This window comes from Lepidochelys kempii, chromosome 1, assembly GCF_965140285.1.
Source record: "Lepidochelys kempii isolate rLepKem1 chromosome 1, rLepKem1.hap1, whole genome shotgun sequence".
NCBI lineage: Eukaryota > Metazoa > Chordata > Testudines > Cheloniidae > Lepidochelys > Lepidochelys kempii.
This window is the reverse complement of record NC_136380.1, coordinates 148579604-148594448: the sequence shown is the minus strand read 5'-3', so window position 1 is coordinate 148594448 and position 14845 is coordinate 148579604. Positions and strand designations below refer to the sequence as shown.

Below are 14845 nucleotides of genomic sequence, written 5' to 3'. Positions count from 1 at the left end.
GTGTAGATATAGCCTTAGTTCCTTGTGTTGCTGGCATAAGATCCCTGCCCCCTTCTCCCTGTTTCACCAAGTAATGGGGATGGTGGCTGGTGAAGGGAGCTGTCTGACAAAGATTTCCCCTACATGAAAGGAATCCTCCATTGGGAATCTCTAGCTAGTTTAAGGCCACTTTGCACTGAACAAATGGTCTTAGCAGGCCAAAGAATCTGGCCCCATTTCTTGAAGTGCTCTCCTGAACCCTTATTCACATGAATAGTCCTTGCAAGCAGTCCCAGGTAAATATGTATATATACTGGCAGTTCATGTGAGTAATAAGAACACTTAACTCCTTTGGTATGGAAATTGCAGGATTAGGCCCTGAATTATTCTGGTAAAAGAAAGCAAGATGACCTTATAAATGTAAGCATTGTGTTCACATATATATGGTTAAGGTGGAAGTGCAAGTAACATTACTCATCATGGTATAATTATGAAACAAGGATTATGAAATTATAATGTGTCTACAAATCCATCAGTAATGTAAAGCTACATTACCCACCCACAAAAATAAGTGATTAATCTCTGAACGTTTCCACACAGCCTAAGTAGCAACCGCTTGCTAATTTATGATTAACCATTAATCTTTTTCTCTCTTTTTAATTGCAGTTTGATTCTCTTATCTTCATTTTCACTACATATTTTATCAGAGGCGATTCAGATTTCTCTGACTGGAAAAACTGTGAGACTTAGATTGTGCGACCTTTCCTCATGTTGCTGAGCACTTATACAAATTAGTATATAAGACTTCTTGTGTCAGTAAGTGTTCATCAGTAAAAGTAAGAGTTGCACAAACTGGCTTATAGTTATCACAGGGGCCTAAAGTTCGTGCCTTTTGAAGGGTAGGATTGTCTGGGGTCTGAATTGTAGAAATGAGCTCCCCTGGAAAGAAGAGTATCTCCGAACCTTTGTATAACCTTTGTATAAATACAAACCTTTTTTTTGTGATTAATTCTCTAGTGTTTTTCAGGGTCCAATTACATAATTTTAAAGAAAAAACATAATAGCTCGAACAGTTGGTGCAGTATAAAAATGAGGAAAAACAGATTAATCCACAAAGTACTTAGATTCAGGTATTTTAAAATGTTTAAACAATTGACAATTTCACTCAGCCATACCTGAATCCAGAGAGAGAGAGAGGCCCATTTCCCAGAGCTGGTGGGGGAAATTTGAGGTATGTTAGGAGTAATTCACAATCTCCAGTATGAGACTGGGGAGGGACAGTGGCTATTGCTGAATATCTACCTACATATTTAGGCATTGTGTGTGTCGTCTTAAGCAGGTATATGAGAATATAAATAGAATCTGATTCTCCATTTTTTAACTCAACAGGAGCTTTGCCATTGGCTCCAGTGGGTTCAGGATCATATAGCAAATACACTTGGCAGAAAGGGGACACTGTGGGTACATCTACACTGCAATAAAGAGCCCAGATTAGTTGACTCAGGCTCACAGGGCTCAGGCTGGGAACTAAAAATTGCAGTGCAGACATTTGGGGTCAGGCTGGAGCCCGGGCTCTGAGACCTTCCCCCCTCTCAGGGTTTCAGAGCCAGGACTCCAGCCTGAGTCTGAACGTCTACACTGCAATTTTTAGTCATGCAGCCCATATCCCATGAGCCCTAGTCAGCTGAGCCAGGCCAGCTGTAGCCTTGACTCAGGTCTTTTATTGCGGTGTAGAAATACCCTGTGATCTACTTAAATCATGACTGCTGCAATGTGAACTTGCAGGGTTCTCCTAAATTTGTGAATTTAAGCAAAGACATAATATAAGAATACATTAGGGGCCAAATTAATTCCTGACTTCAGTGGAGTTACACTAGAGTTGAATCTGATCCTAGATATTTTTCTTTTCCAAAAACTTGCCAGAAAAGTAGCAGATAATTATGTATGTCTTTAGCAACTGAAGTTAAAAATAATAATGGGAAAACTGAATTTCTTTTAACAAAAGAATCCAAACTTTTCTTGTAAGATTGCATTTCCACTCATGTTATGAATCAGCAATAATATATTAACATTTCAATAATGAATAATAATCAGTGATGATTAGATTTGCATCTGTTAATTTTTTAATATAATTTTCCAGGAAAAAATGGTTATCAATAAGCCCCGGTCTTGCTGAGGGGTGTGTGAGAGCTTAGCAAATATCCCCATTACCATTTTTTTGTGCAAATATACAGCACATTAGGCATGATAGTTGCACGCCAACCGCAGAATTGGATATTTGGGCCCCCACTTTGAGAAAGCATTTAAGCATCCCTAGTCAGGGCAGCACATAAGCACATTATGAGTGTTGTCTTGAAGAGGAATGCTTTCCTGAATTGGTTCCTAAAATAATAAGAGGCAAACAATTTTGAGATAGCATTGACAATGCAAGAGAGCAGAAAAAATTATCCTTTCAATACATATCAAAGGTAACATTTTATTTTAATATAGCTCTGCGTGTGAGGAACAAGCATTCTTTGGCGAAGATGCCAAAGCTTCCTCTTCAGCATATATTTTCAAAGTGGCATGGGGACTTAGCCACACAATTCCACTAACACTAGTGGATCAAACGTTACAATGGGACTTGACTGTATAATTTGAGTTGGATTCATGAACACTGTATTTGACTGGTTATCGAGTTGATGCACATGTGGCTGGGGGAAAAAGGGGTTAAGAAATTGAAAATGGGAATTGTATAGTTGCTATTAGTTCCGGCATTTCCAGTCAAGGGCTTCATGATGGAAGCTCCCCAAAGCTGGCAAGTATATAAAGAGTCTATTCTTATTGAATAAGCTCATTTACTATTTATTTCCACTCCCACCCAAGTGACTCATGAATTTCTTTTCAAATTTCAAAAAACTTGTTCATAAAACACGGACAAAAATATCCTTTTTATGTAGTCAATAAATGCCAACTCCCTTTGGTGGATCTAGGTCTTTATATTTGACTGCCTGCTGAACACTGGGCATTGTTCCAGAGAAGAGTGTGGTGTTCTTCCATATTTTAGGGACCGCTAATTAAAATTAAACAGAACACAGCACATGGAAAAATAGCGGCAATGGGGGAAAGGGACATTTTCAAAAACTGTGTTATTTTTCAACAAATTGGAGGATTTTTACTGAAAGGTTTGTTTTTATGAAAAAATATTTGGTGAGCCGCTCACTAGTTTTCAAGGGGATAGTCAAAGCAAAAGCAATTTAATCGGCAAGATGTGCAGAAAAACATGAGATTTGAAGATACACTGACAGTGTGTAGTACCGTCATAAAGGTGAGATTCATTGTCCATACTCCAGCCCACACCATGACCTTGTTCCAAATGTACGCAGCACTCAGGGCTTGATTCAGGTATCTGACATGGTGATAGGCAATGGCAAGTTTGAGGGATAATTTGGATGTAATTTACTTGTCCTATTTTAATTGTGTGTGTGCGTGTGTGTGTGTTTGTGTTTAACATAACTCTATGTCTTACTCCCTTCAGCTCCATCTGCTTGCGTGTTTATCAGTTTTTAGATTGTGAGCTCCTTAGGGCAGTGATCATCCATTCCAGCTGTTTGGAAAGTACCTAATACATTGGAGCCAGGACTAGAAACATAATAATAATGACACAAAAGATATGAAAAAATACCTAGGACGGAAGCAGGATTTGACTAGGTCAGTACTTGGAGGGGAGATTTCCAAGGAAAAACAAATAATTGGATCTCTTCTTAGCGGGCTCTAGGAAGTAGAGTGTTGGTGCTTCAGTAAGTTACACTCTCAGTACTGCAGAATGATGCTTGCTGTTAAACAGTTGTGAGTGCTGTGTTGCTAGAAGCGCCATCCTCCAGGTGAAGTGTAAAATCATAGTCCTAGCCATTTGTGGCCATTAATGGCATTCTAGCCCAGAATAGTGGTACTAATCTTAGTGTTCCACCTGTATTTCAAATCACCCATGTTGTACTCAACCTACTATAATTCTCCTTGTACTTACAGTTCTCTTACCTTCCTGTCCAAAGGTATCGCATAGAAGAAATGTACAATGTTAAACCACTGTTGTGTTTCACCCCCAAAGATGGCTGCAGTGGATGATTTCTTTGTACAGTTGGGGTATACAGATGTTGAGTTTCTAAAGTGCTTTGGGATACTTTGGATTAAAGGAACTATACAAATACAAAATTATAATCTTCTATAAACTTCATGAAGTGTTGTTGACTTTGCAAGATTCATACCCACACGTGCAATCAGTATTGAGCCCTCGTTATATGATCTACAGAATCGTGAAGTTGTCTTGTTAACTGTAGCCAGAAGTGCCACTTAGCTGCTGGCACCTCCTATTTCAGGGAGCTGTGTTACTACCAGCTACCCTAGAGAGACCAGCAGAAGCATTGGTTGCGGTCTCATATCTAACTGCTTAAAAATTGTGTGGTGACTTATAAAGAGCTGTGATTCAGGAAATAGGCTATATTGCCTTTGAAAAATGTCATAGAGCTGGCTGATTTTTTCAGCCTTTTTAATGCTGAACAGGCATTAGCCACATTAGCATTAACTTTTGTTAGTCATCCTGTCAAGAGGTCACACAGAATTAACTACTGGTGGGGAACCAATAGTCTCATGACAAGGAAGCCAGCTACTGTATGCTTCCTCTGCTTGGCAGAAGGCCCAGAGCTGTGTGTTGGTAATGGCATTGTATAGCCAGAAATCTGCAAGTTTTGGCAGTTTCATTTGCAGATGCTTGTTTTCTCATTTGGATGATGTACACGATATCAGCACTTATCCTGCATTGATCGAGTGATGCTGTTACAAAGCTGACCTTTTAAACTACAGATATTTTGGACTAAACTTTATCCTCTTCTGTGTTGTTTTTGGTAGAAGGGGAACTTATGGCTCTTTATGTTTAACATATAAATTACATTTTGTGCTAGACCCTGCAAGGTACCATACACTCCAAGTACTTGGTTTCAATGTTTGGTTAGGCAGCATCACCTGTGTGTCTTTTGTCTTTTCATACATCTATACTGCAGGAAAAAAAACATGGCACAGAGTCTCAGAGCCCAGGTCAGCTGACTTGGGTTCCTGGGAGCTCAAGCTACAGGGCTAAGTATTGCAGTGTAGAGATTTGGGCTCTAGTTGGAGCCCACGCTCTGAGACTCCCCCCTTGCCCTCTTCTCCCCCCTTTCAGACATGCTTGCTGACTTCTCAAGGAGTTTTCAAAACAGAACTGTACAGATCACTTAAAATCCACTTTTCCAAATCTGTAGTCTGGAGTGTCAGATATAGTTCAAATTGTAGTTGTATAAGGCCATTATCATAGAAGAATAATGGAAGAGTAGGGTTGGAAGAGATTCCAGCACCTCCCTAGGTAACCCATTCCAGTGCTTCACCACCCTCCTAGTGAAATAGTGTTTCCTAATATCCAACCTAGACCTCTCCCACTGCAACTTGAGACCATTGCTCCTTGTTCTGTCATCTGCCTGAGAACAGTCAAGGTCCATCCTCCTTGGAACCCCCCTTCTTCAGGTAGTTGAAGGCTGCTATCAAATCCCCCCTCACTCTTCTCTTCTGGAGCCTAAATAAGCCCAGTTCCCTAAGCCTCTCCTCATAAGTCATGTGCCCCAGCCCCCCAGTCATTTTCACTGCCCTCCACTGGACTCTCTCCAATTTGTCCACATCTTTTCTGTAGTGGGGGGCCAAAACTGAATACAATACTCCAGATGTGGCCTTACCAGTGCCGAAGAGAGGGGAATAATTACTTTCCTCGATCTGCTGGCAATGCTCCTACTAATGCAGCCCAATATGCCGTTAGCCTTCTTGGCAACAAGGACACACTGCTGACTCATATCCAGTGTCTTGTTCACTGTAATCCCCAGGTCCTTTTCTGCAGAACTGCCACTTAGCCATGTCCCCAGCCTGTAGCAGTGTATGGGATTCTTCCATCCTAAGTGCAGGGCTCTGCACTTGTCCTTGTTGAACCTCATCAGATTTCTTTTGGCCCAGTCCTCCAATTTGTCTAGGTCACTCTTGACCTTATCCCTACCCTCCAGTGTATCTACCTCTCTCCACAACTTAGTGTCATCCGCGAACTTGCTCAGGGTGCAATCCATCCCATCATCCAGATAATTAATGAAGATTTTGAAAAAAAAACAGCCCCAGGATCAACCCCTGGGGCACTCCGCTTGATACCAGCTACCAACTAGACATCGAGCCCTTGATCACTACCCATTGAGCCCAATAACCTAGCCAGCTTTCTATCCACCTTATAGTCCATTCATCCAATCCATACTACTTTAACTTGCTAGCAAGAATATGGTGGGAGACCGTATCAAAAGCTTTGCTAAAGTCAAGGTATATCATGTCCACTGCTTTTCCCATCATAGAAGGCAATCAGGTTAGAAGGCAAGACTTGTCCTTGGTGAATCCATGTTGACTGTTCCTGATCACTGTCCTCTCCTCCAAGTGCTTCAAAATGGATTCCTTGAGGACCTAACCATGACTTTCCAGGTACTGAGGTGAGGTTGACCGGTCTGTAGTCCTCTGATTCTGCTTCTCTTTTTTAAAGATGGGCACTATATTTGCCTTTTTCCAATCGTCTGGGACCTCCGCGGATCACCACGAGTTTTCAAAGGTAATGGCCAATGGCTCTGCAATCACATCAGCCAACTCTGTCAGCACTCTCGGATGCAGTGCATCCGGCCCCATGGACTTGCGCATGTCCAGCTTTTCTAAATAGTCCTTAACCTGTTCTTTCACCACTGAGGGCTGCTCAACCCTCCCCATACTGTGCTGCCCAGTGCAGCAGCCTGGGAGCTGGCCTTGTCTATGAAGACTGAGGCAAAAAAAGCATTGAATACTTCAGCTTTTTCCACATCATCTGTCACTAGGTTGCCTCCCCCATTCAGTAAGCGTCCTACACTTTCCCTGACCACCTTCTTGTTGCTAACATACCTGTAGAAACTGTTCTTGTTACCCTTCACATCCCTTACTAGCTGCAACTCCAATTGTGCTTTGGCCTTCCTGATTACACCCCTGCATGCTCCAGCAATATTTTTATACTCCTCCCTAGTCGTCTGTCCAAGTTTCCACATCTTGTAAGCTTCCTTTTTGTGTTTAAGCTCACCAAAGATTTCTCTGTTATTTCTCTACCAAGCTGGTTGCCTGCCATATTTGCTGTTCTTTCTGCACATCGGGATGGTTTGTTCGGGCACCCTCAATAAGGCTTCTTCAAAATGCACCCAGCTCTCCATCCATAATGAAAATAATTTGGGGACTGATGTTCCCATCGTTGCTCACACTGAGGAGTAATTTACACCTTGAGTAGTTTCATTGATTTCATTGGGACTATTTGTATAGTATAATACTGCTCAGTATGTCAGAGGGCCCTTAGTTTGGTTTTTTGTTTTGTTCTTGAACAAGGAACTTGTTACAATTCTTTAAATCTTTCTTCTGTAAAAATATGTACACTGCCTTTTTTTCATTAAAGGGGAAATAGTAAATGAAAGAAATATGAAGGCATGAGAAAACTGAAGGGAATTGATGATTCAAAGTGTAATCACAGTTATATAAACTTCCATCATCCTGAGGCTTCCAAGCTGAGGGTCCATTTGCTTTTAAATCTATGTCAAGTTAATTCTTTATTGGTTTTCTCTTTGAAGTATGGTGTAGCTGATTATAAACATTTTATAATTAAAGGAAACCAAATTTGGAGAGAGGATGTGTTGATCTGCCTATATATATGTAAATGTGATAGTTATAAAAGTAGTTTCAGTACAAAAAAGACTAAACTTTAAAATAATTATTTTAAACAAAACAGAATTAGAGCTAACTTCCTCTCATTCCACAGCTAAAACATCTCAGACCTGGTCTATGCTTAAAATTTAGGTTAACCTAGCTACCCCTCAGAGATGTACTTAAGCTGACCTACATCCCAGCATAGACACCATTAGGTCAGTGGAAGAATTCTTACATCGATTTAGCTTCTGCTTCTCAATGGGGTGGATTAACTACAGAGGCAAAAAATAAATCCTCCTTTCAATATAGAAAGTGTCTACACTATGGTGCTACAATATCACAGCTTCAGTCTCTGGACAAGCCCATAGTTGTGGGTTTATGTACTCTAGGAGAAGTAGACAAGTTATCACTAATAATGTATCTTGCTTAACTTGGTTTTTGAAATAATACAATGTCCTATGGAGTTCAGATCTTAATGTGGACAAACTTTTCTTTTTCTCACTTGCTTTTTTATTTAGAAAATGATTTGGATTAATTATATATCAATAGAGCATTGAATAAGTGTTTTGGTTTTTTTTTTGGTTTTTGTTTTAAGTTGCTATGTGTGTATCAAGTTAATAGAAATTTTAATAAAAATACATTAATAATTGAATTCAGAGGGACATATTGAAAAATGAGCATAGTAAGCATAAATCAGTGTAATTCACATGCAGAAGAATGAGGTTGTAGTAGGAAAAGCAACTATTAGAAGGGTGAAATATAAAATAAATTGTGTGCAGGGAGGAAGGGTGTAGATATGCCTTATCTTAGGCCATTCTACGTCCTCCTTATGCCTTGGTTGCTTTTCCTGCTACACATCCACATTTCAGCCCTTTCAACATATAAAAAAAATCACCTTCTTACACTTATTTCATCTTATCAACTGGTTTGTCTAGATAAGAATAAGAGGTCATGGTTAGGTCACTAACACATACTAGCTAATCTCAACATTTCCTCGGCCTCTTCTTAATCTAGACAAACCCAATGTGACCATTTATGTCACTTTCAATTGGGCCCAATATTTCTGAGCCAATTTTAGAGGCAAATAATTACAAGTGCAATTTCGCACATATAGAAATAAAGACCAGTATCTAAATATCTGAACTTATTCAGTTATGCCCCAGGTCAGCAAAGCACTGAAACACGTTCTCAAGTCAAGCTGGGATTTAAGCACATGCTTAAAGGTAAGAATATGCTTAACTGGTTTGTGTAAACTACTTTCTTCAGTTAAGGTCTGATCCTTCTTCCATTAAATATAATGGCAAAAATCCTATTGTCTTCAATAGTGCAGGATCAGGTCCTTATGCCCCAGGGAATCTAGAGGCAATTTAGGGTGCTGATGTTTTTCAATTAATATTTTATTAATGCTGCATGAACATGTACATAAGATTAACTGGAAAAAAGTTTACAAAGACTACAGAGTTCAAAGGTTTGTCCTTAGTTCATATGTGTGCAAACTTTATGTGGACTATTATCTACTTATTTATTAAGTAAATTCAACTTAATTTACTAAATCTTGCTTTTTTGCAAAAAGGTCATGTATGAGAATTCTCATATGCTTTGTCAATATAAATTTCTACATACATAGTACATCCATTAAAATGATTATTGGACTTTTTTATGATGTTAGATTGGGTAGGTATGTTTTCAGTCCTGAGAGATGCTGAATTGGCTACAACGGATGTGGTAAGAGCTTCATTCACCTCAGAGTTTGACACACAAAAGAATGAAGTTTACAGATTGAGAATCGATAATCTAGATTTCCCATTTAATTCAGCCCTGAACAATTAAAAGGGTAGTTCTATTTTCCTGTCCTAACTGAAGTTTGTAACTTATTCACAGTAACCAACATTAGAACCCCATATAACTGAATGGAATAGGAGACACACAATTAAGTTGGATGACCAGAGGTTTGGATAAAAGGTGGAATTTTTCACTATAAGCAATGTAATTTGGAAGGTCCAAATATGGCTACAAGGATTTAAGAATAAAATGGCTTATACTATTGCTAGTTTTCAAACGATGACTTTTAGTCACTTACCAAGAGAGGTCCGGAACATGTTGGCAGGAGAACAGAATCTTCTTTTCTCTAAATTGTGTGTTAAATCAGTATAAACAAACTGGAAATAGAAGTGCTTATTTGAATTATGTGCACGTACTTCCATTCACTCTATTTCTCTTTTCTGTTTGATCAATGAAATGGCCTGAATTTTATTGGTAGAGTAGTGAAATGGGGGGGGGGGGGGAGAGTTAAAAGTTCAGTCCAGTGAACAATGAAAAAACATTTCAATTCTGCAAATAAAAGTAGAAAATGAAATCTGTGGCTGTTTTCATGTAGGAATATTAATACAAATGAATCAAATCAATCATCTTCTTGAGTGCATGAACATAGCATGGCATTAGCTCATAGTATATTGTCTTGAACCTCTGAAGTCTTGAAAGAATGTCGTAAAAGTATTTTTCAGAGGGTTTTTTTTTCTTTATTTTCGTAGTTTATTGTAATATTCCCCCAGGGATGCTTGAAACTGATTTTTTTTTATCAAACTTTTTTTTCTCCCCTCCACATGCTCTATTGATATTTCTCAAGATATCAAGTTGCTAGCACTGAATTTATTTTCTGAATTTTGGGGGGTGGAAGAGATGGGGCATTTATTAAAAAATATTTCATGTACAAAATATTATGTGGACTATTTTTATCAGTAACTAAATGAAACAGTAAGATAGTTATATATAGTTTACTGCACATGAAATAATATGTATGCCAATATTCACTGCGCATATCTATATTCACTAAGACCCTAATCCTGCAAAGACATATGCCTGTCTTTTACTTAAAGCCTTACTGGCCTCATTTTTTTTCCTCACGTGCTTAAGTTAAGCACATATGGAAGCCTTTGCAAGATCTGACTGCAAGTGCCAAATTCTGCCCCCATCGCCACACCACGAGCTGGATTCTCTCAACTAATAATAGTATAAAACAGGAGTAACTCCAATGAGATGACTGGAGTTTCCCTGGTGTCGGACTTGTGAAAGGGTGAGGTGAGTAACCGTGGCCAGTGGGAGCTGCGATTGGCCGAATTTGCGGATGCAGCAGCTAAAGAAACTGGCCTGGCCCGCCAGGGGGCTTACCCTAGCAGGCTGCATGCCAAAGGTTGCCGATCCCTGCTTTACATCCTTCTGGCACATTGGACTAAATCATGGCTCTGTTGAAGTCAGTGGGAGTTTTGCCATTGACTTCAGTGTGGCCAGGATTTCCCCACTAGGGCACAGAGCTGTTGCTCCATGTTGGTATCACCGGCAGCAATATCGCCTCCAGAGGGCTGAGGCTGAAACATACTGACCCACCACAATAGGGGACAAATGCTACACATATTTAAAGGGTCAGGAAACAGCTGCTAAAGTGAATGCTCCCTTGGGAGCCCAAGGAGAAAATCTGGCTGAGCTGGCCAAAATTTTCCTTGATGATCCTGCTGAACATGCAACCACTCAAATGCAAGTTGTGCCCGGAAGGCACAATGAAGGCCATGCTATATAAAAAGATGTGGATATTCATGATCAGTATGTTCCTTCCTTTCCGTTTGGGGCTCAGAACTAGAGCTATGTGAATTACTGATTTTTCAAAAAAAAGAGTACTTGTGGCACCTTAGAGACTAACCAATTTATTTGAGCATAAGCTTTCTTGAGCTACAGCTCACTTCATCGGATGCATACTTTGGAAACTATAGGATTTCCTGGGTGCCCCATCATCTCAGGCATTGGCACCCTGACAGAAGGATTGTCTGGCTATGTAGACTCCCTCCTCAGACCCTACACTCCCAGCACTCCCAGCTACCTTTGAGATACCACTGACTTCCTGAGGAAACTACAATCCATCGGTGATCTTCCTGATAACACCATCCTAGCCACTATGGATGAAGAAGCCCTCTACACCAACATTCCACACAAAGATGGACTACAAGCCGTCAAGAACACTATCCCCGATAATGTCACGGCAAACCTGGTGGCTGAACTTTGTGACTTTGTCCTTACCCATAACTATTTTACATTTGGGGACAATGTATACCTTCAGATCAGTGGCACTGCTATGGGTACCCGCATGGCCCCACAGTATGCCAACATTTTTATGGCTGACTTAGAACAACGCTTCCTCAGCTCTTGTCCCCTAATGCCCCTACTCTACTTGCACTATATTGATGACATCTTCATCATCTGGACCCATGGAAAAGAAGCCCTTGAGGAATTCCACCATGATTTCAACAATTTCCATCCCACCATCAACCTCAGCCTGATCCAGTCCACACAAGAGATCCACTTCCTGGACACTACAGTGCTAATAAATGATGGTCACATAAACACCCCCCTATACCAGAAACCTGCCGACCACTATTCCTACCTACATGCCTCCAGCTTTCACCCTGACCACACCACACGATCCATTGTCTACAGCCAAGTTCTGCGATACAACCGCATTTGCTCCAACCCCTCAGACAGAGACAAACACCTACAAGATCTCTAGCAAGCATTCTTACAACTACAATACCCACCTGTGGAAGTGAAGAAACAGATTGATAGAGCCAGAAGAGGTCCCAGAAGTCACCTACTACAGGACAGGCCTAACAAAGAAATAACAGAACACCACTAGCCGTCACCTTCAGCCCCCAACTAAAACCCCTCCAACGCATTATTAAGGATCTACAACCTATCCTGAAGGATGACCCAACACTCTCACAAATCTTGGGAGACAGGCCAGTCCTTGCCTACAGACAGCCCCCCAACCTGAAGCAAATACTCACCAGCAACCACATACCACACAACAGAACCACTAACCCAGGAACCTGTCCTTGCAACAAAGCCCGTTGCCAACTGTGCCCACATATCTATTCAGGGGACACCATCACAGGGCCTAAGAACATCAGCCACACTATCAGAGGCTCGTTCACCTCTGCACATCCACCAATGTGATATATGCCATCATGTGCCAGCAATGCCCCTCTGCCATGTACATTGGTCAAACTGGACAGTCTCTACGTAAAAGAATAAATGGACACAAATCAGATGTCAAGAATTATAACATTCATAAACCAGTCGGAGAACACTTCAATCTCTCTGGTCACACGATTACAGACATGAAAGTTGCGATATTACAACAAAAAAACTTCAAAACCAGACTCCAGCGAGAGACTGTTGAATTGGAATTCATTTGCAAATTGGATACAATTAACTTAGGCTTGAATAGAGACTGGGAGTGGCTAAGTCATTATGCAAGGTAACCTATTTCCCCTTGTTTTTTCCTACCTCTCCTCCCCCCCACCCCCACCCCGACGTTCTTGTTTAACCCTGGATTTGTGCTGGAAATGGCCCACCTTGGTTATCATACACATTGTAAGGATAGTGATCACTTTAGATAAGCTATTACCAACAGGAGAGTGGGTTTGTGTGTGTGGTTTTTGGAGGGGGGTGGGTGAGAAAACCTGGATTTGTGGTGGAAATGGCCCACCTTGATTATCATACACATTTTAAATAGAGTGGTCACTTTGGATAGGCTATTACCAGCAGGAGAGTGAGTTTGTGGGGGGGGGGGCGGAGGGTGAAAAAACCTGGATTTGTGCTGGAAATGGCCCAACTTGATGATCACTTTAGATAAGCTATTACCAGCAGGAGAGTGGGATGGGAGGAGGTATTGTTTCACGGTCTCTGTGTATATAATGTCTTCTGCAGTTTCCACAGTATGCATCCGATGAAGTGAGCTGTAGCTCACGAAAGCTCATGCTCAAATAAATTGGTTAGTCTCTAAGGTGCCACAAGTACTCCTTTTCTTATTGTAAGGAGAGTGATCACTTTAGATAAGCTATGACCAGCAGGAGAGTGGGGTGGGGGGAGAGAAAACCTTTTGTAGTGGTAAACACCCATTTTTTTCATGCTTTGTGTGTATAAAAAGATCTTCTATACTTTCCACAGTATGCATCCGATGAAGTGAGCTGTAGCTCACAAAAGCTTATGCTCAAATAAATTGGTTAGTCTCTAAGGTGCCACAAGTACTCCTTTTCTTTTTGCGAATACAGACTAACACGGCTGTTACTCTGAAACCTGTCACTGATTTTTCAGTTCTCTGGCTAAACCAAAATGTGTGAAGGGGAAAAAACAGATAGTAGTTTGGAGTTGAATGAAAGAGTTTCATTTTTAAGGGTTTTTCACCTTTTAAAAAATACAATGGAGGTAAAATTCAAAACAAAGTAATTTCAAATAAAAATATCAAAACATTTCATTTTAAAAAAATCAAAACTAAACATTTAGTTGAGGGGGTTTTTTGTTTTGTTTTTTTCTCAGTCTGAAACAATTCAGTGGAATTCAACACGAACTTTCAAAATGTTTTCTGTTGACCTGAATCTACATTTTTCAGTTTTAAAAAATTGCCAGAATCTCCCTCATGGTCAATTATCAAATAGTGAAGACCATAACTTCGGTGATTATTGTTTATATAAACATACTGTTTATGTTTCATTTACACAGGTTTACCGAGCAGAAATTGCTCCCATTAAAGAAAATGTGAATCATGTCAATGACCTTGCTCACCAGTTCACCTCCTCTGATATACAGCTTTCTCCATATAATCTCAACTGCCTGGAAGACCTGAACACAAGGTGGAAGCTTCTACAGGTAAAATTGTCTTCATCATTTTTGAAGCTCTGCATTTACATGAACATGTTTTTTTTCTTGTGTTTTGGTTTTTGTCCCAGTGGAAGAGCTATGAAAATATGTTGCGTGATAGAGAAAATTGTTGCTATGCAAATTACAGTGTGCGTATCTATTTTGATTAAAAGAAAAGCTGATATTGTAAATGGTTTTCCTCATAAATTTCTGACCACCTGAATCTCACTTTCTTAAGAACATGATAAATTGAGCTAGCCCTATTAATTGTAGATAATTAGCACATAGCCCATGTGTAATTAACAGTATGCTTCTAGCTGGTTGCTTAAAATCCTCTCTTCAGGAACAGACAATTGTTTACAAAATTTCATCACCTTAAAACAATTATAAACAGCAAAAGATGTGCATTTGTTGCAACTTACACTACCATGTATTTCAT

General features: G+C 40.1%; 1 protein-coding gene across 11 annotated transcripts in view; it reads left to right on the top strand.

The window, feature by feature from the left end:
- Nucleotides 1-14845, top strand: part of DMD (dystrophin) — a 1937833-nt gene that overhangs the window by 1693085 nt on the left and 229903 nt on the right. For all 11 annotated transcript variants that reach the window (XM_073357918.2, XM_073357898.2, XM_073357881.2 and 8 more), the window contains one exon: nucleotides 14269-14415. In XM_073357918.2, the coding sequence (XP_073214019.2) occupies nucleotides 14269-14415 (147 nt within the window). The remainder of the gene's footprint in view (nucleotides 1-14268; nucleotides 14416-14845) is intronic.